Genomic DNA, 27,140 nt, shown 5'->3' with positions numbered 1-27,140 from the left:
AAGATGAACAATGTAAGTGTGACTTCCATCTTAAAAAACTTTTAACCTCCCATTTCCCAACATGACCTCTGTTTGTTATAAATGAGGACTTGACATAAGTCAAGCCATAATGCAGAGCTGCTATCCAGCTAAGCTGGCTGGGGACAGGCTTCTCTCTTGGCCCGTGCAGATGTGTGCTGAGGGCTGACGGAGTCAACCTTCTACACGAGGAAGAAAGTAGACTTAGAAAAAAAGACAGAGAAGTCTGGGCTGGAGGAACAGTTTCTCCTCTGTTGCCCCATGCCCTGTTTAAGCTGGCTGATTTAATCCCAAAGACAGAGCATGGCATCCATGAAGGAAAATCCTTTTCCAAGAGAAATAAATGTGGGGTTTTTTTTCCCCCTCACGATTTCATTGAGCAAAGTCTTTCTCAGATATTCCCTTTGTTCTTAACATAAATTCCTAGTGCTGCATTTCTTCCAGATGAGTAAGCAGAGAACCAGGATTTCACAGTGAGGAAATGGTCTTTGGGATTTCTTTATTTTTCAGGGTGTTTTTTTTTTTCCCCAGAGAATTCAATTTCATTATTTATGCTGTGTTGTCTATGGGCTTAGAGAGATTCTCAGAAGGTGTAACATATGGCAGTTATTTATACTGTAGCCACAAGCAAAGTCACTTAGCCAAGAGTATACTGTGTTGAAAGCATTAGGTCCCTTTAACACTGTTGTTGCCATTTATTTCATCTCTTATGTACCTGTTGCTTTAAAAAGCTGCTTTAATTTTTTTTTTTTTCTCAAGCCTTGGTGATACAACTTTTGGCTTTTGCTAGTCCTGAAATAACCCAGTGGAAACCATTTCAGTAGCAAAGGTCTGTGTATGCACATTCTGGTGAGGGAAACTTCACAGAACCAGTCTGCTCTTTGAGCCCAAATGTGCAAGTGCTTGAACATTTATTCAAGCTTGTCTCTTCTTTGTTTTGTTCAAAAGAAGCTGTTTCTTGTAGAAGTCTGCTATCAGACTCTAAAACAAACGTGGCACACTGATTAGTTTCTTAAAAAAACATCTCTCCACCTTCTCTGCTTGACAAATGGAAAGAATTTGATTTAGTATCATAAAGGGTCATTACTAGTTGCTATAAAACTGTGCACCGTTGCATTGCCACTTCAAATTAAGTCACAGTATCAGATATTTCCAAAATTAAAGACGTGTTTTGCCTGAATACTTTTGGGTAGAGAAAAGCTGGCTTATTTAATTATTTTTATAGCTGTTCATCAGATATATGTTGCAGAAAGACACAAAAGCAGAAAAATCCAGTAAAGTGATTTAAGATTTGCCTCATTACTTAGCATTTGCCGTGGGCTAAGAGCACACAGAAGAGCAGTTATCGCAGATCCTCAGGCACGTGGTGACTTGTGAGGCTGTGGTAGCTGGAGTGGGTGTCTGAGACCCTTAGAATCTAAAACTTGGACTGTAACTTTTTCCAAGCAATTGCACAACACCTTAAGGTTTGTCAGCCCAGAGTGCACGGCAGCATATCTGTTTCTAAATTGAGTACAGCTATTTGTTACTCATACTCACTTGTATTTTCAAATATTCTGTTTCCTGTGCCATTTGGACACATTTCTAGCTGGATAAATTTCTTTCTCTCTCTCATTTTTGAAATTCTGTCCAATGCCAAAAGTTTATTAGAGAATTAAATTCTTCTTTTTTTCTTTTTTTTCTCTCTTCCTCTCTCTCTTTCTGTGTTTGCCTGACAGCGTTTTCCAACAGAGGATCATCTGATGATTCACAGGCACAAACATGAAATGACTTTGAAGTTTCCTTCAATAAAAACAGATAATATGTTATCAGGTAAGAAGACATGAATTCAAGAGTTAAGATAACTATTCAGATGATGTTGAAAGCATGACTCCTATTGGAAAGCTACTGGCAAAATGCCTCCAAGATTGGTTTTTGAAAGCCCCAGCTCCAATTAAATAACTAGCAGAGATGGAATAAGCTAGAAAGCATATCTTTGAACAAGAAGACAATTGCCATTCTTCTGCCTTCATACAAGTTTGCCATGAGAGGGAAAGAAATCACCGAACCTCAGCCACGCTGACAGCTCTATCATTGATTCCCAGTGAAATATAGGCACTTAAGTGCATGTCACTTGGGAGCCCAGCAGTGAGAGTGTTAATGAAGTGTGTTTGTGCTGTTCCTGTAAGACTTGCTATTGAAGCTGGACAGACTCGCTTCAGCAGCTGGAAGAGGCCACATTGTATGAGCCACTGGTATGGTGACTCCAGAACTGCCCACTGTAAATAGCCATAACCAGAAAGGTAAACCAGTGGGTAATACCCAGTACCCTTTGCCCATCTCTCTCTGCACTTTCCCCTTCATAAGTAGGGGTTATTTGGTATTAGGTGCAATTGTACCCTTTAGTTTCTTGAGTAGTATTTTTCTTATGCACGCTTTTTTTGTACTCTTTTCTGTGTAACCACATATCAATGGCTTGCTGGCCTTCAGACAGTGCTGAGTAAGATCAAGCTAGCCCTTCATTTTACTTCTTTCCTCTCCTATTCCCTTTCCTATTGTTTATTCTTTGGGCTGCAGTAATGGACTATTTAGAATAGCATCTCTAGAATTTTTCAGGTTTCAAAGTAATGGTAGAAAAGCCCCCCTATAATGCATATATGTGTGTGGATGTTCAGCAGTGTTTGATATTTGTCTTTTACAATGGCCTTCTTCAAGGTAAATCGTGCCATTTGAGATGAAAATGGGTCATTAAAGGGACTCCAGCAGACTAACTCTTTTATGGTTAAACTGTTTCCATTTTTATGAAAATCATAATTAAGTAAGAATGGCTTACACATCTTTGATTTAGGCCTTTGTTAGCTTGTTTGTTTTTTGTTGGGACTTTAGTAGCCAATGAGAAATTAGACAGACTTTTTCCCAAATAGAATTTATTTTGCTTTTACATTTTAAAATGCCATAGTGGACTAAGTTTAGAAAGAAACAGTACACAGTTTTGAAGAGTAGGTCTTTAAAGTGCCTGAATGCCAGCTATGCCCACAGAAGCCCATGTTTGCAAGCACAAATGGGAAAAAGCTGCTTTTGCATTTGGCTGTGTCCTTTGGTGAAGACATCTGTGCTGTGGACACATTCACCCTGTGCAAGTGCTGGCTTTTGTTAAAACTTTCTGTTTGGCAAGATTTTTGTTGGAGTGCAGTTTCTAAGGAATCTGTTCTGTCATCAGGAGTCCCCTGAGCAGAGTAGCTCCATTTATGTTTGTTAACTTCTAAGATTTAGCTGTCCTGCTCCTTGCAACGGGTTGCTTTCCCAAGCAAAAAGAATGATTTTTCATTCATCTCTACCACTGGTACTGGGCCCCCTAAACCTGCAGTTAGCCAACTGTACATACTAATGCAGAATTTTCTGGCCAGAAAGACTCCGAGATTGCTTCTAAGGGATGTATTCTTTGAGGTTTGTGTATGAAGATCTTCCATAGTAGCGAAAGAGTAAAAAGCTCCACGTGTTCTTGAAGACTGTGGTCAGTGTGCCTGACCGTAATGGCCTGGCAACTTGGTTCTGTTGTGTATTGATTCCTCTTTTTGTGTTTGTTTGCTGGATTTATTTGGCATTTTGCAGTCCTTACTCTGGAAGCATCATAGATCATCTACTCTCTGCAGGAAGACATTGAAAAATAGTTGTTTCATTACCCACCAAAACCCTGGGGAAATCTAAATACCTTAAAGTTTAAGATGTTTTATTCTTAGATTTCATAATGAAAAATTAATGATATATGGGGAAAAGAGATAGACTTTTCTCTTAAACATTTGTCTTCATGTCTTCCTTGTTTTTTGCATTTTTGCTCATTTCACTTTTTTTAAAAAATTGTTCCTGTCATCAGTAGGTTCAAAAAATTGCAGCAGCAATTGCCCTGTAATAAGCCAGGTGCAGTGCTGTTTTTTTCCCTCTTTCTCCTAAGCTGCCTAGAAGTCAGACTTTCTAATTTTTTTTCCAGTATGTTGTATACTATCTTTTAATTTGTTGTGTATGATCCATTTATTATTAGCAATTAGTCATGAAAAATAACACACTGTATGCTTTCAGGCAGACATTAGAAATATCTACTCTGTTTACAGAGGTAGCTTAATCCCCAGTCTGGGTACACTGTAATATCAGTAATATTTAACATACATTAAACACGTTTTCTATAAACTGTTCCTGGAACCAGGCCCTGAAACTGTTGGTCTTGTACAAGACATCTTGGAAACTAAGCAAAATATGGCTTGGGAAGAAGGAACTTGCTTTTAGTGTGAAATCTGTGTTGGGGTCTGAAATGTCAGCTTCTAAGGGAGAAGTAAATTTATGTTATATGTGAAGTTATATGTTGTTGTGTGGGTGGGGTCAGTGTCTAATAAGCAATGGCTCATGACCTGATTGCAACTAGTGGTGCTGTGCTGGTTTATCAATCAGCTCCTCTCCAGGAGTTTCCATGTTATCAGTTAGCTCCACTATGTTTTCTACCATTTTTTTCGTTCTGGCTTAAGAGGAACAAGTTGTATTAAATCGGGTGAACCAATCTCTTGAACCAATTTGGAAACTCCAGATACCTACGTACACTAAACAGCTTTCTGTTCTCTGACTGTGTAAACGGAAGGAAAATCCACTAGAGGCATTGTATTCAAATGCAAGTGATACTTTTGTTGCGCAACTTTACAATACAATTTTGTCTTTTAAAATGAATGTTATTTGTTCCTCTTAGTTGTAGGTTTGTTAAAAAGTCTTGTTAAGAGTATGGATAAAGAGTCATTGATGTTTTCCATTTCCATCTTTCCAGCCAAAAAAGAGCTATTTGAGATAACACAGAATATTTTATGTAAGTTTTGCATGCTAGTCATTGTTGCAGGCAAGTTTGTAGTTAAATTGACTGAAATAGACGTCAACCCTTTGCTGTTGTGCTACGTGAACAGTGTTTGCATTGCTTTGAAACTTTGTAGTTGGTTGTGTGACAAAGCTTTTGCATTTAAACACCAAAATATTAATGTCTGTGGAATACATTTTTTCCTCTGGAGAAATACTAAAAGCCCTGTGGAACTGAACTATGGGAGCTGAGGATTATCTACATAGAAACCTTTTTTCCTTCCTCATTCTGTTTACTTAAACCAGATCCTCTAGTTTTGGTGATAAAGCCCACTGTGGAGGTAGAGACAGTTTTTTGTAGACAAAAAAAGTGCCTGTAATAAAGGTAGTGGAAATGTATTCCTTTTTCCAGGTAATGCCTGTTATCAGTGAGGTAATTTACATCACCCTTGGTTGCCTTAATTTTTTCTTCCTTGTAGTTTACACAGAGAGGTTTATCTAGGCATGAATTTTGAGGAGTGGAAAATGATTTGATATAAGGACTAATACTGTGGTTTGTTTTCTTGCTCGCTTCTGTGTCCTTCACTTTATCAAAAATGAAATGAAACATCTTCTAACATTTACTGGTCAGGTTCAGAGTGACCAAAAGACTTGAAAAATTAGTTGTACCCAATATGTGTATCGCCTCAGGGAAGTCCAACCAGTGCTTTAAACACTACCTATTTAAGCAGTAAAGTTCTTGGTAGCCCTCATCTGGGTGGGAGCAGTTTCACCCCGTATGTCTGGGTGCACTTCTTCCTCTCCTCTTTCTCCACCTGTTTGATGTGTTATGATGTTGAGCTCCTCAGTGCACTTGGGTAGAAACCTGTGAAATCAATGAAGAAGCCCTTCTGAATTTCTCAGGACATTCCTCTGTCTTTGTGGCTGCTTGATGGGCAGCCCTTCAAACTTCTGTGCTAGCTCCTTTATTCTGACTTTGTTATCATTGTATGAAAGTACAACATGGCTAACTGTGTAACTTCAATGGAGCCCACAGCTGAAAAAGCCAAATGTCTATTATCGTTGCACATCAGACTCAACAAAAATTTTTTTTTGAAAGAGAAATGAAGAATCAAGTTACAAACTTTGGAGCTGTGCTGTTAGGTATCTTTTACCAAATCAGAATTTGAAATTTTTTTTTTTTTCTCAAAATGCAAGCTTGTTTCACATAAGTGTCCTTTGGTTCTCCAGGGCTTTTTTAAACTGGTCTCAAGCTTTAAAGTTTTCTCTTTTGTTTTGAGGGATGAAACTCAGGAATTCAAGGTAGTTTAACAAAATACATTCTGGATGAATCAAGTAAGTTTCTGTATAGCAAGCTAATGTTGTGTTTCCTGAGCTGTTTTGAAAACAATATATTGAGACTGAGTGTCCTTTCTGAGACTATTATTTCGATCCCCACACCTCCAAACGAACAAACAACAACAAAGAAACCCCCATGCATTTCCAAACATAGTGAGTACATAATGGAATCTTTTGACTTTGCTGAAGACTTCAAGTTCTCCATTGCTTTACAGAGCATATTTTTTTTAATGAATCTGAAAAATCAGGGATCACTTCAGACATTGAGCACAGAATTTCAAAAGTCAGCAACCAAAACACACACAGTATATGAGATTCTGGTCAGAATATGATCGCTGAGTGCATCTGAAATATTTTCCTGTAAGATACAGAAGGTTAACTTGGGATCTGCACAGGTGAGATCATTTGGACTTGCTCTGGGGCTTACATACTGTCTATTTACATATTTGAGGCTTATTTAAACTTAATGTTTCTTGCAGCCTATCTGGTGATGACTGTGTCTTCAGAGAGGCTGATTATTCCCCTGAGTGATAGGCTGAACAATATTTTTATTGCCTAGTCTGAAGCTTGACAAAATCTGTGTTCAAGCTGGTGATAAAGTTGAGATAGAAATAACTTCCTAAGTAATTATCAGATGACAGGTTTACCTATGAAGTGATAGTTGGCTACAGGTAGATGCCTCAAAGGACAGTAAACTAGTTCTTGAGGATGGAACTAGCTGAGGATGGAAAGATTTTTACATGTTGAGCAATGGGACTGCGTTGGGATAGCTGATCAGTATAAGAGGCAGGTATCTAGGGTTAACCTAGATAAACCTGTATCCCAAGCTGCCAATTCGAAATACAGCTTGTGACATTAAAGTCCTGGGTTATGTGAGTAGCAGTGTGCCTGCAGAACAGCTTCCTACGTAACGTGTGTCCTCAGCAGGAATGCTGAGAGTGGTGCTAACTCTGTCTGAGTTCTGGTCCAGATGGGTCTGGCTCATCCAGTTGCTCAAGTGCAACAAATCAGAGCCCTGTTCTCAATGAGTCTGCAATAGTTGTGGGCGCTGGTGATAGCAACAAAAGCTTTGTTTGTACCAACAGGGAACAGTGAGGTCAGGCACAAGCTGTTGGAACTATTAATGCATTTTTAAGTGCTGAGAATTAGGAATATTTTATTAATTCTGGGAGACCTGATTTTGTAGCTTATGTTAGGGTCTCTTTGTGATACTGTTCCCAATTAAAACACAAAAGCTTGCCTAATCTAGGTAAAAAAATTCCTGTGGTGTTGAGAGTAATTTCTCCTACTAATTTGCCCACATCCTAAAGGAGAACTGGTTTCCAGAGGCAAAATAGTTGGTTGCTCAGGAGCAAAGCAAGCTCACTAGACTTGGTAGCCTTGAAATCCTGAAACCAATGAGCGCAGTGTATGTGCAGAGTAACTACTTTACCACACAGGGTCTCAACATTTTAAAGTCTGGATCTTCTGGACTTCTGGTTTCTTTGAATGTAGAAGGCTGAAGTATTAGAGCTAGAAAGGCAGGTCTTGTTTTACATCTGACTGAGCTGACTTCCAGAAGGTCTGTGGATGGAGTTTAGGCTGGCTGGTTGGTGGTGTTCCTTCCTCAGTTGGAAGAAACAAGAGGCTGTCTGTTTTAACAAAATCTTGGTGTGAATTCCTGCCAGTCCCCTTTCTGGAACATAGGAACTACAGTAGCCATATGGGGAGCCTGAGGTAATAAGTAACGATCACCATCTCAAGATGTAGGGGGTGTAAACAGTGTTGTTATCAGTTTTGATCTTTTGAGATATTAAAATAGTTACTTGGAAAGTTCAACTGTTGGCAACACCACTGGTTATCTTGTGGTGCAGAAGATAGACTTTCAGCATGAGCAGAGAAAAGCCATTGAAGACCTTGTGCAATTGAAGTTTCATTCTTGCTCTGGCTTGCTTTTCTTCACTGTTAAAATGGATTTACTTCAGTGAGAAAACTTTTTTTTTTCTTTTTCTTTTTTTGGTCAGTTCTGGGCTCAAGCAACTCTGAAGAAACCCAGGATTTTTCATTCTAGTGCAAGTGGTGGCATGAATTTCTTTGTAAAACCATAGTTTCTCATCTTGGCCATGAAATTGATACCTTGCTTATGGATATGGATATACCACTTTTAACAATAAAACATTTCCTGTATTTACCTCACATTCAGATGCTAATATGCCTTTTGTGTCCAGAAAGGCTTAGCAGCAATTGTCTTTGATTTTCTACAAAGCAATGATGTTGTTCACTAAAGTAGCACTTAATCCTTTTTGGAAATTAGTTCTATTTTTCCTGCATTTTAGTGCACTTCATTTCCAGTACGAACTCCAGTCCAAGGGCCAAAGACAACCCTGGTGTAAATCTACTGAGTTTACTGAGGTTACCCTAGAGATTTTTTTGGCACTGCTTATGTAGGATATGGACCTGTAAAAGTGCTGAGTATCCTCAGTTCCCATCAATGCCAGCACCTTGTCAACTCATCTCCTTTTGTTGAGTTCCTGCAGGATTCTTGGAAAGTTACATTTCTAACTCTGGTAATACTGTAGTTAGCTGTGAAAACTAATAGATAAATAAGTGTGCATTCCCAAATGCTTGAGGTTTGTTTCCATTAAGCTCATAAGTAGGATGCTCAAGCCAAAAGAAATGAAAAAGAATTTTAACATTAAGGACTTGCATTTTATGTTCCTTCAAGATGTTCTATCAGAAATATAAATGAAAATGAGTGTCTTTGCCCTTGGATTACCTGAGAAGGTCAAACCTGGAGGATCATGCTTGATATAGGTTGAAATTGGCTTCACCTTGCTTTATAATGGAGGAGGCTTAGTTTCCAAGTGTTCCAAGTCTTCCTTAGTTTCCAAGTGAAAACTGTGTTTTCTTTTGAATGCCTTGCTTTTGTACTGCTTATTTAAGGGTTGATGCGTATTTCTATCCTGATCATGTAAAGTGCATTGTGTCGGGTAACTCTTTGCTGTAAGGGGTGATCTTAGAACTTGACCCAGCTTAGCTAGGTGCAAGAAACCAGTTTTTTCTGCCAGAACTCGCTGAAGTGGGAAGCTTTTTTCTGAGGTCAGAATTGACCCAATATGGGCAATGGGGTTTAGTATGACAGAGTTTTCATTCTTTAAAAAATGAAATACAAACAATAGGTAGTTGTCAAGGACTATGCTGAAGATTATTTTTTAACAAGGTGAGTCCAGTCTTTCTCTACAATCAGGAACAAAGCATCTTGAGCTGGAACAGAGCCTTGGGAAGAAGGAGCCAAGGTGGAATAGTTAAGAACTAGCCTCAGAATGAATGGAGGTGCCTCAGAGCTGTGCTTTGGGGAGTCTTTGGTTCCCAAATTTGGGCTTGATTTTTCATTTCCTGAAGAAAGACCAGCCAAGGTCATCACTGAAACTACAGTCTACATGGCAATTCAGCTTGTCTGTCTTGCAGGTTTTTGAAAAGGTATGAGAAAACCATGTAATTTCTTCAGTCCCTCCTGCCTGTGGCATTAAAGTGAATCCTGTCCTTGCATTAATTCTGAGAGGGCAGAAAAGTCCTAGAGATAAAGGCGTTAATTTTTTTTTTACTCTAAATTCCATGGTTTTGCATGTATTGTCAACACTTTCAGGTATAAAATGCAAAAGGATGCTTCTTTGTGGCCAAAATTTAACTTTTCATAGCTTTTCTAAATGTCATTTAAGTCTTCCTTCAAAAATTGTCTCGGAACCAGAGCTTCTTGCTGTGGCTACCTTTTCAGCTTAATATGTGTATGTTTGAGGTGGTTTTTGAGCATCTGAAGGTGTTAACTAGTGTGTATCCACAGCAGTTAACATGGGTGCTGTGGTGTAAATGTGCCTTATGATATGTACTGTGCATTGTTCTGCAGGCACCTATTTTTGGAGGTTTATAGACAGTTTGAATGACCGTTCGTACACGTTAAGGATACGCACTTGTGTTACGTGCCCTGGGAAAACCCATGCTGTTGTCTTTCTGCCTGAATGATGACTGCTGCCTGGTTTTGGACATTGATGGCAAGCACAGGCTGCCCGCAGTGTTTAGTGTCAAAATTTAGCACTGTGTGGGTTTTTTAATGATGGTGTGGTAGGTAGGGGTGGGAAGGCAAAGAGAAGTTTAGTCAGAACCTCTCTTTTCTTTGAAGACTATTTAATTGACTCCCTCTCCTTTTAATATTAAGCACCTATGATCATTTCTTGTCATATTCTCAGATCAAACTCCTACACCAACACGCTTTCTGAAGAACTGTGAGGAAGTCGGCCTCTTCAACGACATCGACTGCTCCCTAGAGCACGAGTTTAGGAAGGCACAAGAAGAAGAGAACAACAAAAGGGTGAGTGTGAGCACACCATGCCCTTCCTCCCCTTTTGATTCCTTGAAATGTTAAAGGAAGTGTCCTTTAATCTGTGAGAAAGCAGATTGAGCTCTACTACCTGGTAGTAACCTTTTGGTTAGAAACTAGGTGGCACTATAAATTGTGACATGCTTTTTAAAACTATTGAAGCAGTTGACAGAAATAAAAATCCCAAACCAACAAAAAACCAGTATTAAATAAAAAAAAAAAAAGTGTAACTGTGTTTGCCAGGGTTTGATTCCAAGTCTCTGCTTTTAAGTAAACTATAACACAAACCACACACCTCTTGAGGGAGAGGCTTGGGAAAATTATATCATCTTTGAAGTGAGGATTGCAAACTGGCTCAAATACATTGCAGGGAAATTTGTCTTATGAAGGGGCATTTACTTAAGAGCAAAACTTTTTCTTTTTATTTTTTTAATTCCTTCACAACACAGTGGGCCCTTGGATTTATTTGTAATCAATACCAGATTTATTGTGTTTCTGTATTTCTCATAAAGCATTCAAGTTGAGCTGGGAAACTTTGACTTGAAATGCCTAGTAGATAACATATCCCATTTTCAATTAGTATTATTTTCATTTATTCTGAAGTTGTTCTGTCAGTATTCTGAAGTTTAGGTTGAATTATATAGGCCACCTTGTATGTAAGTGTACTCCTGTACCCAAAGATAGTTAAGAGTGTTTTCAGAGATTCTAAAGTGCTGTTAAAATTTTCAAAGAATTGTAAAGGAGCATAATGCACCAGAGAGGCCAGCAAGAAAAGAGGTAAAGCTGCTTGCTGAGGTGCAGAACAGGAGACGTGGCTTGTAGAAAGAAGAGGAGAAGGGAGTCTAGGAGTAGCTTGGTTTTGGCTTATAAGGAAGGGTGTCTAGATGTGGTTTATTTGTGGCTCATAAGGAAAGAGCCTGGGACAGGTAGAGGAGCAGAGAGGCTGTGTCATGGTATACTGAGCAAGGAGTAAGAGTGTCCAAATGTGAGAGAGTTCAAGTTTTGGTCAGGTACTGGGAAAATAGGACAGACTGACCCTCACAGCTTTGTGTGTTGGACAAATGTTAGGAAACAGCCATGTATTGAGATAAATGCGTCTGATTTTAGACTTCTTAAAAACTTTGTGGTTTAGGTGCTGCAGAGGGGAGTCTTAGCTAGAATCAGGCAGAACATTTCTGTATGCTCCTACTTCTTTGTGCATTAGAGGATTCCTAAGTTTTTCTCTGTGCCTGGTGGTGTTTATTTTGCAGGAGTAGGAGATGAGGAGAAATCTACTGAGGTGGACCTGAGTGCAGTTAGCTACAGATTGCAGCGCTTGATGTTCTAGAAAGATTTCAGCTTGCAAGGGATAGTTGCAAAATCTGATTAAAACCTAGACAAGGGCATCAAGTTACCTGATAATTCCAGCTGTTTAGCAGCCTCTGGGAGTCTTATTCTGCCCTCCTACCAACCCCTGCAGCTGCCATTGGTGATCTCCAGGGAGCAAATAAGTGATCATGGGGGTGGGAAATTAAAAGAAATAAAAAAAACAAACCGGGGATGAAAAAGGAAAAAAAAGGAATGAAAAAAAAAAGGGCATAAGTCCCACTAGCTGGCTAACCTGTAACATTTGCTCTGTGTTTCCAATTAGTCTGCTGAATGTCCATTCTTACATTACTGACTGACTGTCAGATAGGAATCTGAAGCGGGCCCCAGTAGAGCCTTACACAAATGCAAGAGACAAAGGCCAAGACAGAAGGAGACTCCTTGGGTTGCAGCTATCCCTAAGGAAATGCTTCTAACAGCCTGTCCCTGGAATATGAGTGTGATGTAGTGTTGGCCTAATGGACCCACCAACACAGGGAGACTAAGGTTAACTGCATGGAAATCTTACTCACTGCTCAGAAAAGTCTTCCAAAAATATTTTTGGTCATATTAATTTCTCTGGACTCTGAAAGAAACAGCTTTGTTTATTTTAGTATATCACTGTGGCTTAGCACACAGCTTGACACTGAAATCTTGTAACAGAAAAACACTTTCATTTCTCATTGGCTTTTTTTGCTCCTTGAGAGTCATAATTTGAAAATTCAGAGGATAAAGTTCAAGTAGCTGCATTTCTTTCTTTCTTCATTTTTATTTTTTTTAGTCTTCTGGGTGGGAGCCCATGGATAATCCATGAGAATTTGTTGTGGTGCAGACTGGTGACTTTCTGAGCTGTGAAGCTCTGAGTGCATGGGTGGCAGAACATCAGATGTATGTTCCTTTTTTTGTAAAGGTACTATAGAGTAGAAAGCACTTACATTAATATCCTAACTTCTTATCCAGGAATAAATCATTTGACATCCTTCTGACATAGTTGCTCATGTGTAAAGTGGAAGTAGTGTCTCTTTATGCCTCCCATACTTGATATGCCTTATGATTATAAGCTCATCTGTCAAGGACCGCCTCTGAAAATGTATGTGGATCAGCCTTTGCTCGGGGACTGAGGGGATTCAAGGAACAATAATGATTATGATGTCATCCAGGACCTGAATTGAGAAAAGTAAAGCTATAAATGGAAGTGAGTTTGTCACATGGCTTTGGCTCCCCTGCTGTTTAAACCATCCAGTATTGTTTGGAAGTCTCTCCTTGAGAAAGGCCTGCTCCCTAAATGCAAGGGGTGCTATAGATCAGCAATAAGCATATGGATAAGCATATGAGAAAGAGGCTTTTTCCATCCTCTTGTTCCTGGCACAAGCGTCCTGCCACCCAAATTCACCACCAAAATTAGCACAGGTAAAAGCATACCTATACTATATTTCTACTTGCAAAATTGTAAATTTTAAAGTTCTTGGGAGCTTGAGGCAAACAGCAACAGACAGCTTGGACCCAGACAAAACTTGCAACCCGACTCAACAAGGCAGGTAGTGCTGGCAGATCACATGACCATCTTAGCCCACTAGCTGCATATTTTAGGCTTACACTGCTTGGAACATTAGTTATCCAAAGCATTTGTAGTGGGTTGTAATTGCAAACACGTAATTGCTGCTACTGGATAGGCCCAGTTGTCACATCTTGTTTTGGGCATTGAGTTGGGGCTGAGACGATAATGTCAAAAATGGGAAGAGTCAGGGTCTGTTTCTGAATAACTTAGTGGACCCAATCAATTAAATGCATCTCACCTGACCTCCCTGTGTGAAATGAGAAAAAGTGGAAATATGCTGAGTGTAGCAAGTAGAGTATTGCATCAAATAGTATTTACGAATAGCGAGCTAAATATTTTCAGCATGCCGGCATGTTTAAAGTCACATTCTGCTTATGCAGAATTTGGATGCATCACTTCCTGAGACTTATCCTGAAACTTTGAAATCTTCTAACCATTGTTCAGTGCTGCATGATAATATGTAAGTTATGAAAATGAGGCAGGGAGATGGCTGTTCTCAATTACAGCTTAGTTTTAGTGTGGTTGTTCAGTGTTGGTTCAGGAAGCTCATGGCTAGCAAGTCCTCTATGTGGCCTAATATTCCTATTCTAAATATACTATCCCAAGGCAGGCACCTCACTGCTAGAAAAGCATCAGCAAATTGAAGTAGTCCAGTAAAGAAAAGGAACAAAACCAAGTACAGAGCCTTTGGTGGTTAAATAATTTCAGTCTGCAGAAGGATTAAAAAGCCTGAGTATCCAGTTTAGTTATTTGAAACAAAGGATGGTGCTACAGTCTGATGTGTGTTTGAAAGACATGTATTTGGTTTGTACCTTTTAGGTTCTCCTTCTACCTTGTATATATTTCTGTGTATCAGCATAAGAAAGTAGATAAAATGCACTTGTCTAGCTTATACCACCTCACTATTTCATGCTGAATTCAGTGACTCTCTGACCTCCAGAAGAAATTTCTTGCAAATATTTTCTGAATGTCATAGTTTGGTACTGTAGCCTATGGGTATAGGGAAGATGATATAATTCAAAGCAAGATGGAAATGATAGAATCTGCCTCTTGAGTAGTATAGTTTGGTGAAAAAATTAACTTAATTTCCACACCTTGCTTAAATTTCATGCAATGTATATCTAGCCCATAGGTTTTCCCCTCTTCTGAAAAGTAATATAGAAAAATCATGAGGGATTTTGCCTGTACTTAATAGTTGACATTACAGCAGCTGAAACGAGCAGTGCAGTAAATGGGGCCCTTAGCCAGGAAAGGGTGATATTGTACCCTTATATGAGAAGAAAAAAATATTTATATGTTGATAAAACACATTGTGTAAGTGTTTGGGTTTCAGAGGCCTGTATTGTAATACTAATAGTCTATGTGGTAATGTTGGCAGTGCACTCTCTTGGTGAAAGAGAAGAACAGGGATTAAGGGTTCATTCTGGTGGTTGGCTTGGCTGATGGGTGACAAATTAGCCCCAGTTTTCCCTTGTGAGTACTCTGAAACCCCAGTAGGGTCCTGGAGAAGAGCAGTGTGCTGGTAAGATGTTTCAGAGGCAAGTGCTCTGAAAGGGCTGAATTTCACTTGTGAAGTAATACAAACCAACAAACTCATAAGCCTGTTCCTGGAGCACTTTTGACTCATTGTCAGACAGTCTGTACAGCAGAAGAAAGGAAAGACTTATGTTTAAATGCTTACTATTTTGATTTTTTAAAAAAATTATGCAATCATCAATGCACATATGTCCATTCTCCCTGCATTTACCTAAACATCCATAAGACCATCCATATTTTTTAAGTCAAAGGGCCCTCTGATTTCCTATTTTCCTACTGAGATTAAGTATCTTATATACTCAGTATGTCATAGTAGACACAAAGTAAGACTAGGAATTGTTTATGTTAATACAGTGCTTAAGGGCCAGGGTACCATTGTTGTAGGTATTGTAATAATTTCAAGCTGTTACTTTATCAATCAGTTAAGCTATTGTCAAGGTGATGGCTCAAAACTCTAAAACTCAAAGTCCAAAATATCACCCCACATTTAAAGGTTTCAGTATAATAGTTCCTATACTCTAAATATAACATCTATGTCTGTGAAGATGTAAGCATCCTCACACCACAGCATTCTTTCTGGGTGATGGATTGAAGTACTGGAAAGATACACTGTAACTCTGTATCTGAGTTTTTCTGAGGGTTATTCTGGGTTTTCATTTACATTAATTGCATCAGATTATTGATCTGCTTTTTGGGTTCATTTTTTGGCTTGCAACAGCCCATTTTTCTTAATTAATTTAACTCTTGCAGTATTCTTATGGAGAAGGTAAATGCTCTGTCTGTTATTTTCTAAGGGAAAAACAGATTCCAGAGGACATTGATTTCCAAAGCTCCTTTGTAGTGTGACACCAAGATCTCGATGGAATCACACACGTGGAGTGAGAATTGCAGGGTATCTGGGTCGTCTCCACCATTCTGGCAAGAGAGCGGCTTTTTGCCTGTTTTGGTTCCTAAACCTCTTTAGCAGCGTGGCCCCAAAAGATTGATAGACACCTTCAAAGATGTTTTGGTGCCTTGCTCTCACTGAAACAAAGCAGGACTAAATCAGAGAGCTACCATAAAGGATCTGGCCTCAAGTGACATGCTGAAAATTGCACAGGAAGTCTGTGGCAGAGCCTCGGATTGATTCCATATCTCCTTGGTCTCAGAATAGGGCATCCCACAGACCATGTGTGTTAAAGATTTATCAGCTGTTGTTCAGTGTTGCTAAAGACAGGAAGAATGCTCTCCTCCCCTCTCCAGATGGGTAGGCTTGCTGGATTTTAACTTCTTAACCTTCGTAGATTTCGTGGTAGACATATGGCGGTTCTTTGTATTTTGTATGATGGCAGCTCCACAGTTGGTGCTTCAGTCCCCGGCTTTATGAGTCCTGTTTTGAGCATGTATCTATCTCCAGGCACTCAGTTGCCACATTGAACTGTGTTACAAAAGGGACACTTTCTGCATAATGGCGCAGGAAATCTGTCAAGACAAAACTGTTCATAACATGACCTTGCAGAAATACTCACAAGAATAGGTTTTAATTTAGGCTTGTTGCTGATGGTACAGCATCTTATCTTCTCCTGGCAGGCAGGTCTATCTTATCTTGAATGGACTTTTGAATAGTTTTATGGGTTTAGATCCTCATACTCAAAGAGAAGACCTTAATGTTTTTCCAGCAATAAGTGCATATATCGTGCAGAAAGGCAATTCTTGAGGGCATACGTTTTTGATTCAGCTAAACTTCTGTAACCATCATCCTTCCATGTTCTTCTGAATTCCAGCTGATGAATCATCCTGCAGAGCTCAATCAGGACAGTCCACTTTCTTTCTTCTTATTATTATGTCTGTCCCAAAGAAGCTGAGTCATCCTCTTGTAATGTTTGGAGGTTTGTTATGTTTTGTGTGTTTTGGCTACCCCCGGAAAAGGAGGCCCATCTGATTTCATTCTAACATTTCTTTCACAGCAACACAGTGAAGTTGTGCCTTTTGCCTTGGTCTTCCTTGGAATGTTTTTAATGGCACAGCTTCCTTGTTACCAGTTCAGATTTCAGCAGCGTGGACTGGATGGCACATGAAAAAGGGATAAACCTTTCCTGTAGTGGCATTTTTATAAGTCTATCTGTTAGGCAAAGCCCCTAAATCTTGTCAGTCTCTTTAGAGCATACACTCTGCTATTAAACACAAGCTCTTTGCTCCCCAGAGTGGGCTGCAGCCTCTGTGGTTGGGTGGGTAATAAGATACTGCTGATACACTTCAGAGCAAGGTGCACTTTTTCCTTTATTTATGAAGATAGACATGCTGGTCGAGGGCTTAATCACAGCTGATAAATCATTTTAAGAAAGCCTATTAGAACCATATGCTGATCCTTCGTATTAACATGGTGTGTCTGTTTCGAGTCTAATAAGGCAGGGTCTCTTTTCCCTCTCCCTTCCCCCTGCCTGGTGTGCAAATTATTTACCTGTTTAAGTGATATTGCTTGCTTGGGGGCATTTCTCTCTACAAGAGATACTGTTAATAAAGCAAGGCGAACAGAGGAAAGGATTCTTGCTCTCCAGACAGCGAAGCTGCGTGTTTTTGGTCTCCTTTGTTGAGAGGGAATTGCAGAGCAATTGTCCGAAAGCTGAGGCAAGGAAACCTATTGGTTAAAGACTGGGACACTGTGGCATGGCCTTCACGGCAGCATAAGGTTGTCATTTTGGCCCAGGTGGTTACAATCCTGGAGCCCAAGAACCGTGAGGGTTGGGTGTGCTGACATTTTGGTTACCTCACCTTTCCCTCACTCGGAGAGGGCTGCTGCAGGAACAGGTTCCACAGCCATCTAATGAGATCCACATTGGTGAAGTTATCCCAAGCCAAGTCCTATTTATCATTAATTGGTGGGTTTTCTTGCAGATCTTTCCTATTATTCGCTGATTATACCCCTACACATTTTATTATCTTGCCAAAATTCAAATGCTAATAATTTCTTGATTTATAGTTTGTTTATAACACTGTCTGCTGCCTAAATGGACGTAGTTAGAAGATTTCAAAACAGCAACAGCTCTTTTGCTGACTGGGTTTCTTTCACATTTTGCACATGGCAGTCAGCTATTTATAAACCTCCGTAGGGACTCCTAAACCATTACAGTTGGGTTCCTCCCACAACTTCAGCCTCTTTTCTCCCTTGCTCCCCCAAGGCAAGTCTTGTTTTTTTGGCATAAAGACAATGATGGTGATTGTTAGGTGGAGAAAATGTCCACAAGCTATGAACTGTGGGTAAGGATTTTTAATTTGTACATCAAGCAGGATAAATTGGAAGTTGGAGACATCCAGGAGAGTAAGGGTATCTTCACCATAAAGTGGGAGATCCGGATCTGAGTTTCTGGTATTCTTTAGGCTTACAAAATACGAAACTGAAAAACTGAAAACTCACTTTACAGTGTGCATGTTGTAGCACGTCCCATTTCCAGTACTGCACAAATTTAACTTTTAAATCTGATCTACTTCAGAGTAAAGAAAGGAATAGTGGTGAGAAGAAATAAGCTAGAACAACTGGTCACATGTGATGGCAGTTAATGAACACCAGAGTGGGAGGTATAGCCTCATACATCTCTGGGGCAGTTTTGTTGACTTTAACAGAATTTAAATTTTTAACCTATTACAACTAGGCAAAGATCTGAAGGGAGAAAAGCCTTTACTCAGAGACCAGAAAAAAACAACTGTGGTCATGAAGTGATGTGAAGTACCTGGGTAGTTGTTGATATCCTGCTAATATGTAAAAATAGGGCCTTTTAATAATCATACTAGGGAGGTAGAAAATGTACCTACTAACTGTTTCCTTATTCTGGTTTCTCTCTCACATGCTTCTCTACAAAAGTTGCCGAGTCCACTATTATCAAATAAATATTGGCTTTTTTTCTTCCCTGAAATGTGAGTAAACTGTGTGTGGCGGGGTCTGGTCCCTGGGAAGGGAACAGACATCGGGTTGCCATGTGAATGTACATGTCAAAGTGCAGCTCTGCCAGCCAGTCTGGGGCTGGGTGGGGAGAGACACGGGGAGAATGAACTCAGTGTTACAAACTGTCTCTTTTGAATTTCTACAACCTATTAGTCACAGCAAGCTGCCCTTATTGATTTTGGTAAGAGAGGTCACTTTTAATCCTCTAAAGTGGAGAGAGCTACATGCACCCTCCATAGCATGACATTAAAATTGACACAGCTCTGCATCAGTTCTATGAAAAAGCCCTAAACCTAGATGGATTATTGCCTTGCTTTTCAATGGATACAAGCTGCTAACCAGAGCATGCTAACCTAGATTAGGTGTAAAAGCTTTAAAATGTTTTGTAAGGATAGCACAACCAAAGGAAGCTAGAAAATATGAGAACATGCTAAAAGAGCTGCCCCTGCAGAATTAGGCCATTAGTCTTCAGATACTTATTTTCTCCTTTTTAAAACATTTGAAAGTCAACACAAAGGAGTGGATATTATCATATAAAAGAACAAACAAAAGCTGACCTTACTCTATGATTATGAAGAAAGCTTTATTCTGGCTGATACCCCTTGCTAGTTTTGTTTATGTTCTTTAGAGAACTAAATCTTTGAATACAATTAGGACTGTCCGACTTGAATCTTAAGTGTGCCTCAAAATAAACAGCAGAGGTGAACTCTCAGCAGTTTTCTTTTCATCTTTGTTATCCTTGCTCTGACCCTTTCTTCCTGCCTAATGATCCTTCATGGCATACTATTATTAAGAGAAATCTTCTTGATGGAAAAATATGCTTAATGTGGATAGGAAAATCATTATGAGCCCGGAAAAGTATTTTTTTTTCTTTCTTTGGAATTCCAGAAAATGACTAGCTCCCCTTTTGGTTTTATGCTTTTTTTTTGTTTGGAAATTTATTCTCTGAGGGTTTTGCTGATTTTGTTTTTTCCTGTGAGTCTCAGTAAATATTTACAATGTAGTGTTTAGGGAAATTTATTGCCTCGTCATGCAACCTTTGTATTCTCCCTTTTCGTTAGTTGTAAGCTTGCACCAGTATTTCTTATTGAAGGTTAGAAATTCCCTTTCTAAATAAAAGGCATCTGCAAAAGAAACAGTGGCAAAAAACCATTAAGGTACAGTGTTGATGTCTAATCTGTGGAGTCTGTAAGTGTAACGTGATGATGGAGGTGCCACAGCACCTTTCAGTGAATCTTAAAAGTCCTCTCTTGGTGGTTTGTTGAGTAGGTCTCTGAGCTCATTCTCAACAGAAAGTACGTGTGTGCTTGTGAGGCCAGGGTGGCTTCCCCTCCTACAGTAAGAGATACTTACTCTTCCTCCCCTTCCTCCCTCACCTGAGATGTATGTGTGGGGTGGAGGTATTTTCTCCCTCTTTGTGGGCTTAGCAAGGCCTATGGAAATTCAAGCAGGCACAGAAAGGGAGCTGGCTTTTGGCTTCGTCACTGACACTGAGACATGACACCTAGAAGAAAAGGTGAAAGATGCCCAATCTGCAGATTGTCTGGGCTTCTATCTGGCAGCTTATTTTTGTCCTAGCCCTACCTTTTCTTCTCCTATCAAGGAAGAAATAAAAATAAGATACCTTCCCAGTCTTTACTCCTTTTTGTTGGAAGAGTCCTCCCTGATGTCCTGGAAGGGAGGGAAAGAAGGAAGACAAGAAAGTAGGGGTTGCTAAAGGGGGCAAGAAATGAAAGGAAGAAAAGTACCTTTCTTTTTTACTTATATAAAGGCTGTATTCCTACCCCAGATCAGACTTAGTGGGGAAAATGGAAAGGAAAACTAACACAGAAGAAGAGGGAAAATAATATTACTCAGACGTGAACAAAGCTGAGGGAGCCTATCATGAGGCTGTTCAAGTGAGAGAGAAAGAGTGAAAAATCAGCACTCCCATGAAGCAGACATTAAAAAGACAGTTCTTTGTTTTCTGAGGAGTGGGATATCAAAATATTCCTGTGATGTACTTCTCAGCAGAACTGGGGGAGCAGAGATCGAAGGGTGTGAAAAGTGAAATTTACCTTTCTCCCCACCATGCCCATCCTGTTCCTCCCACCCCCAAACCCAAGGAAACAGAATTAGTTTCTCTGCTTAATGTTGAAATGAGATGTCAGGGGATGTGGCTGTACAAGAGAAGAGGAGGCATGAAGGTGCTCAGTTGATATTGGGTATTAGAATAGTTCACCCGTGAAAAAGTGGAAAGGAAAGTCAGTCTGGACACTCATGGCTCTGCTTTCTTTATAGTCTTTTCTAAAATACTCTTTCTCATGTCACACTCCTGTCTTACCTCTGAGATCTCTGTGTGTGTCCCTTGGGAAGTATACATCTGTGTAAGGTTTGTTCCTCTGGTGACAAAGTTACCATAGTTCTTTCCCATTTACGCTATTTTTTTCCAGTACAGTAAACTCATGCAATTGTAAATGCCAACATATATGTTTCAGGAAAACCAGGAAAACTATTACGAGTGTTACACCTCTGCACATAAGTTCTTATTTTGTGGATTATTGTGTGGCTGGAATCTTTTTCAGGTGCGCCTCTTATATCCAAATTTCTTTTCTTTGCTTCATCTATCTCAGCCAGTTAAATGTGTATATAACTGATTTTCTGAAATGGGGCCAAAGTCCACGTACTTCAATAGCTCTTAAACATATGGTTAACTTCAAGCATGTGTGCAGGAGTTTGCTGAAGAGAGATAGTTTGCTGAATCAGGACTTCCCAACACCAAGGTTTTAAATTGCAAACAATCCTCTATTTTAATGTATTTTAACTACTGCCTCCCATGGACTAACAGAAGGTAACTATTGTTAGTTGAGTCCTGCAGATGAAGAAAGTTGTACTTGGATAAACAGAAATTTAGGGGTAAACCAAATCTTTCTGACACCCTTCTGTGGGAACTATTTTTTTACTTCTTCCTAATAAATAATTATGTAACATGAAAGGGAATAATGATCATAATTTCAAATTATGATTAAAAACTTATCTTTCTGGGGGAGGTAGAAAAGGTCCGCTACTTAAAAAAAAAAAAAGACATTTGTTACAGGTTTTTCTTTTTTTTTTTTTTTGGTAGATTTCTGTGTTTTCTAACTAAATGCAGTAATGAGATGATAATATATGTATGCCATAATTGACCAAATAAATATCAGTCAGCTATGCAGTGTTCTGGATACATAATTTTATGTGATTTGTGGAGAAAATACTTTAAAGAACAATAAAAGTGTGTGTATATGTAAAAAACCCAAACAAACTACAAAAGCCCAAACCAAATAAAAACAAACAACCCGAAACCCATCCCAACCCAAACCAACCAAATCCCACTCCCCCAAAAAACTCCCAAAGAAAAAGGAAAAAATGCAACAAAAAGTACTGTTGCCTTTCTCATTCACATCCCTCCATGGGCAGGAATAAATGAGATAGGGCCTCCTGCCCTGTGTTGTTTTGGTTTTCTCCATCCTGGATCACAGGTAGGGTGGAGTGGAAAGCAGATTCCACAAAGCAAATGCATCTGTTGGAAGGTGCAGGCAAGGGGAAAGAGTCACTGAGGGAAATGTTCCTTTCAGAATTGTTCTTAATATGCTGCTAGTGATGGAGTGCTCAAATTGCCTTCTCGTTGACAGTTGGGTAAGAAAAAAAAGCATATTTTGCTATTGCAATTGATACACTTAATACATTGTTTTAAAACAAAGTGTTCTTCCCTTGTTTTTATGTAAGGTGCTAAGACTTAAAAGAAATTGGTCTTTCTTCTGTTTTTCCTACTCTTTAATATTCGTTTCCTCACATTCCATCTTCAAACCAGCTAATCTGTATCCCTTTCTTGAATAGCATTTTCTTGACAACAGAGCAGTGAAAAAAGCCGAGACTGCAGGACTTCTAACAATGCCAGAGGGCCCCAGGAATAGGAATGCCCTGAAAAAAATGTGCTACCATCCAGCTGCCCTTCATATTGTTGTCTCCCTATCCAATTTACTAGAGAATTTCCCACTGGCTCTTGGCTCATTCCCAAATGAGAATGTAATCTTTTAAAGATTACACTGCATAATGGAGGGACAAGGAGCTCTTTATTAACTGGGATGGGGAGTCACTTGCTATTAGGCAAGAGAAGGGGATGGGATGTAGTAGTGTTTTGTGAGCTCTGCTTTCTGCCCCTTCTTGTCTTGTCAGCAACAGGACGGCAGGTTGGGAGTGGGAAACCACTGCAGCTGCAATGTAGAAAAAGAAATAATTGAATGTGGCTTATGATTATGGCAATTACTTTTATAACATGAAGGATTATGCCATAACTATTATATTGCCAACAAGATTAAATTACTAACCTAATACCACAGCATGTTTTCCAGGAAAATAAAAAAATAATTCTGCTTGTTCCAGAGTTGATGCATTCAAAGGTTATTAATACAGTATGAAAGAGCTGAGCAACCAAGGAACCTGCAGTGCTGTCTGTACAGACATTGTCTGGATTGGATCCCTGTCACTTCCATGAGCTCTGCCAGCTAGACACCCTCACCCTTTCTGGGACGTAAAGCAATGTGGTACTCTGGTAATTTTAAATGCTCCTTCTCCTGTCAAGCAGATAAGCTTCTGCCAGTAATTATTAGTAAAGAAATAATCAGAAGCTACACCTGCAATGGAGAAATTCTTGAAACTTCACGAAGAGACCAGTTTTGCTGGTCTAAACCAGTCTAACCACTAAACTAAATGGAAAGCTTAAGCTTCAACATACTTTCATATTATGCTCTTCTTTTACTACATCTTTTGAAAATATTGCTAATACGATAGATTTCTGTATGTAAAATAAGGTAATTTTAGATCACCTCTAGTGTGAGGTCATTTTTGCTGAAGTTTCTGGAATATGCAGTGTGATTTTTAATGGTTTTTTAAAAATATTTTTTTCTTCTACATGCATAACAAGGTCATAGATGAGACTTTGTCATATAGCTGGTACAGATATAGCCTCGTATAGACTGTTCATGATAGGAGTATAAGCTAAGTTAATTATGCAGGAAGAGCAGTTTCCTTTTGTTCATCAGCTGGAAAATGAGTAGAAAATTTAATTTTGGAGACTTCAGAGATACATCATGTGTTGATCATTATGAGCAAATTAACTGTCTTCATGGAAAAGCCAGTTCTGACTCCAAAGAGCAATGCAGGTGAACAATATAATTCTGTAAATATTTTTATGAATTTTTATATGGTATGTGCTGAATATACCTCCAGCAGTTGATTTCATTTTTCTTGTACGTACATTTAAGTCTTTTCACACCACTGTGCTTTATGAAAATACCTGCTATTGCACAAAGTTATTGGATACCTTTTGGAAAACTGGACATGCATTTGTAAATCAACCTCTTCTTTTTCTGGTGAAGAACTGGAGTTATGGATGTCAAATTGAGGTCCAACAGGAGCACGTTATTGTACTGTTTTGGTAGGATTAGAAACCTCTGAACAGCAGCCTATACCTGATTTTATTCTTTTTTTTCCTCTTCCTTCCTTCTGAATATGTGAACAGAAAAAGAAGCAAATATGATTTCATGGTGGATATTTTTGTTCTGTTGCAGATATGACCAGTGCAACATATGAACTGTTTTTCTCAATGACACAAACTCTTGGATTTTTGATCTTCCTATTCATTTGAGCTTTTAAGAGTCACCTTAGGTAAAAGATGTTCTCAGTTACCTTCTGGGACTGACAGCTCTGGGCACTACTAAGGAGGTATTATTGAAAGTTGGTTTCATCATTTCCTTGTAGTGTCTAACCAGATGAACAAGGTTATACCTCTGTTTGATAACTGCAAAACATCTTTTAGTCAGGTAAGGGTTTATTTCTATTCCCTTGGCTTGTATCATTTTAAGACCATAGTGTTCCCAGTGAGACATCCTGTATTTGTTTCCTCCGAGGGTTTTATATTTTTGTCCCTGGTGCATTAGTTCCTAGCTGGTAGAAACAGTTGCACAAGCAATCAACCTGTTTTCTTAAATCTCCTATGCCCAGGGCATCTTAATAAGTCTTTGGTTGCTGCTCGCTTTTAGAAAGAAGGTCAGCGTGGGTTTATTGCACATCTGCCAGTAGTTTGCAAAATGCTAGATCCTCGTAGTGACCTGTGTGCCCACCAGGCAAGTGTTACCTTTCACAGACTGCAAGGAGGGAATCATAACCCATGGAAAGGGGCCCACCAGATGCCTGAGGGCCATACCTCAAGCTGTCACAGGAGTTTCACCAGTTCTTGCTGTTCATTTGCTCTCCTGACCTCTTTGCATCGTGTGCTTAAGCACCTTCTTAAAAGCCAGCCTGTGGCTCAGGGCATTAACTGCAGGCGGCAGTGCAACATGATCTGCTGGAAATTGTAAAGTCAGTCCTACAGATTTGTGTGGACTTCTGTGTGCCCCCTCACTGTTAATAGGTAATAAAACATTAACATTTCAGTGTGATGGGGGACTTTTTGGTGTGACCCTGTGTTTAACCACCAACAAGACACAGGTGTAAAATTTTTTAAGTTACATGAGATGTACTGGAACACCACCTAGAGATACTGGTGTGTTCAGAAGGTCTTGCAGTAGTGTTGGATGGTTTTCTACATTTTGTTGGTATTAGAGCATAAACTAGTTGGAATATAATTTTTTTCTTTTTTTTTTTCTACAAATATTGCAGTGGAATTATTTTTAGTGCCAAAGGGAAATTTCTGTAAGACCTTGTCATAAGGCATGTTTTTGCATTTTTCTTGTTTTCCTGCCAATCTGTAACTTCCCTGCCTTTATAACACTTTGAAAACTTTCTTCATATTTATGTCAGTTTCTGTGTCAGCTGATGTTGAAATCGGTTTCAAAACCACAGCCAGAACTTTTATTTACCCAAATATTTAGCTTTCAGTTTAACCTGACCTTACACTGAGCACATCTGAGTTAAAGTAGCCCAACAAATCAGCTACTTTCTACCCCCTCTGACATGTAACTGGCTGTGTGGATACTCTTAGCTTGCCCTAAATATTGTGAAGGGAGGGAAAGAAGCATGTAAAGGTCAATACTGTGGTTTACTTGAAGGACAGTAGTTTATTATGAATTGCTGTGACTCAATTGTTTTTGATACTCTGTTTATCCTATCTCAGCTAAAAGATGCTAGGGAAACTTCTGATCTTTCCAGCAGTTAGAAGAGGCAGGTCTCACTAGCTTTTGTTTTCATGAAGGAACATGGGCTATAAACTGCTTGCATGGAGCTTGCTATTTGCTATATGTCTGCAGAAGACCAGTGTTTTGATCCCATGTTCAAGTAATACTGTAGTGCACATAATTTCTAAATTATGAGCCTTATTTTTACTTTAAATCTTTTCAGCTGGCTGATTTTTTTTTTTTTTTTGCTTTAAAACAACAGGTATTTTTACAATACGTGAGTATAACATAGAAAGTATTCAGTTCCTTTCAATGATTTTGTTGCTGGATGTAGAGACACGGCACTAGCATCTAGCAAGCAAATACATTCCTGTGGTGTTTTCAAAAGCATATGAGAAACCATATGTTTTCATATGAAAACAGCTGTTACCATGCATATGCTTTCTGAGATAGAGTAACACTTATTAAGAGGGCAAAGCAGGACCACAGCTTGTCTTCTAAGTTGAATAAAGCTGGCAATAACTGTCTCTTTCAATGTGCAGTGGCACTGAATGCAGATATTGCCATGTGGAGTTGTAACTGGAAGGAGGGAGAGAGATTAACGTCTACAGTCTGCAGCTTGGAAGAGACAATATAAATCTGTGTCCTGCTTTGAGCTGTGAATGCCTCTGTAGGAGTTATAGTAACAGACAAATTAGCATAATGTAATTGGCTGGCAAGGTCAGCCCCTCTCCAGGAGCATTAGCAATGTTTACTGTAAGAAGAGACAGACCAAGTATTGTAGGGTAGTACATTGTCTGTCCTTTTTGAAGGAAGAATAATCATTTTGGACTCCCTGCATCACAGACTTTACCATATCTTATTAAAATTCAGACTATCATATTTCTGCCTTAAAGCAAATAATCTAATAGAACAACAAAGTGTATTCTCCTATCACACAAATCTTTATTCTTTTTTTTTTTTTGCTTTGAACCTCATTGAGTTTACTTTTTTTTTCTTTCTTTCTCTGTTGAATAGCTTTTTCTCTGGATGCTAAACTTCCATATGCATCCCTGCCAATACCTAATAAATCTTGTTGAAAGAATTAAAATTTCAGGTCTTATTACATGGGACACAATTAGTAAATCCAGA

At 39.1% G+C, this 27,140-nt stretch overlaps 1 protein-coding gene across 6 annotated transcripts in view; it reads left to right on the top strand.

Moving 5' to 3' along the window:
* Positions 1 to 27,140, top strand: part of CREB5 (cAMP responsive element binding protein 5) — a 258,063-nt gene that overhangs the window by 44,123 nt on the left and 186,800 nt on the right. For 4 of the 6 annotated variants that reach the window (XR_004240139.1, XM_032108995.1, XM_032109006.1 and 1 more), the window contains 2 exons: positions 1,737 to 1,830; positions 10,389 to 10,510. Coding sequence is in view for 3 of the 6 variants with exons in the window: in XM_032108995.1 (XP_031964886.1) it covers positions 1,737 to 1,830; positions 10,389 to 10,510 (216 nt within the window). In the remaining 3 variants the exon portion in view is untranslated. Of the gene's footprint in view, positions 1 to 1,736; positions 1,831 to 10,388; positions 10,511 to 22,120; positions 22,129 to 27,140 lie in introns of those variants that run through there. The other 2 variants (XM_032109033.1, XM_032109019.1) reach the window with 2 other exon arrangements.

Source organism: Corvus moneduloides, chromosome 1 (genome assembly GCF_009650955.1).
Source record: "Corvus moneduloides isolate bCorMon1 chromosome 1, bCorMon1.pri, whole genome shotgun sequence".
In the NCBI taxonomy this organism is placed as follows: Eukaryota; Metazoa; Chordata; class Aves; order Passeriformes; family Corvidae; genus Corvus; species Corvus moneduloides.
Note: the sequence above shows the minus strand (reverse complement) of the source record. Positions and strands in the feature narration are given on the sequence as shown.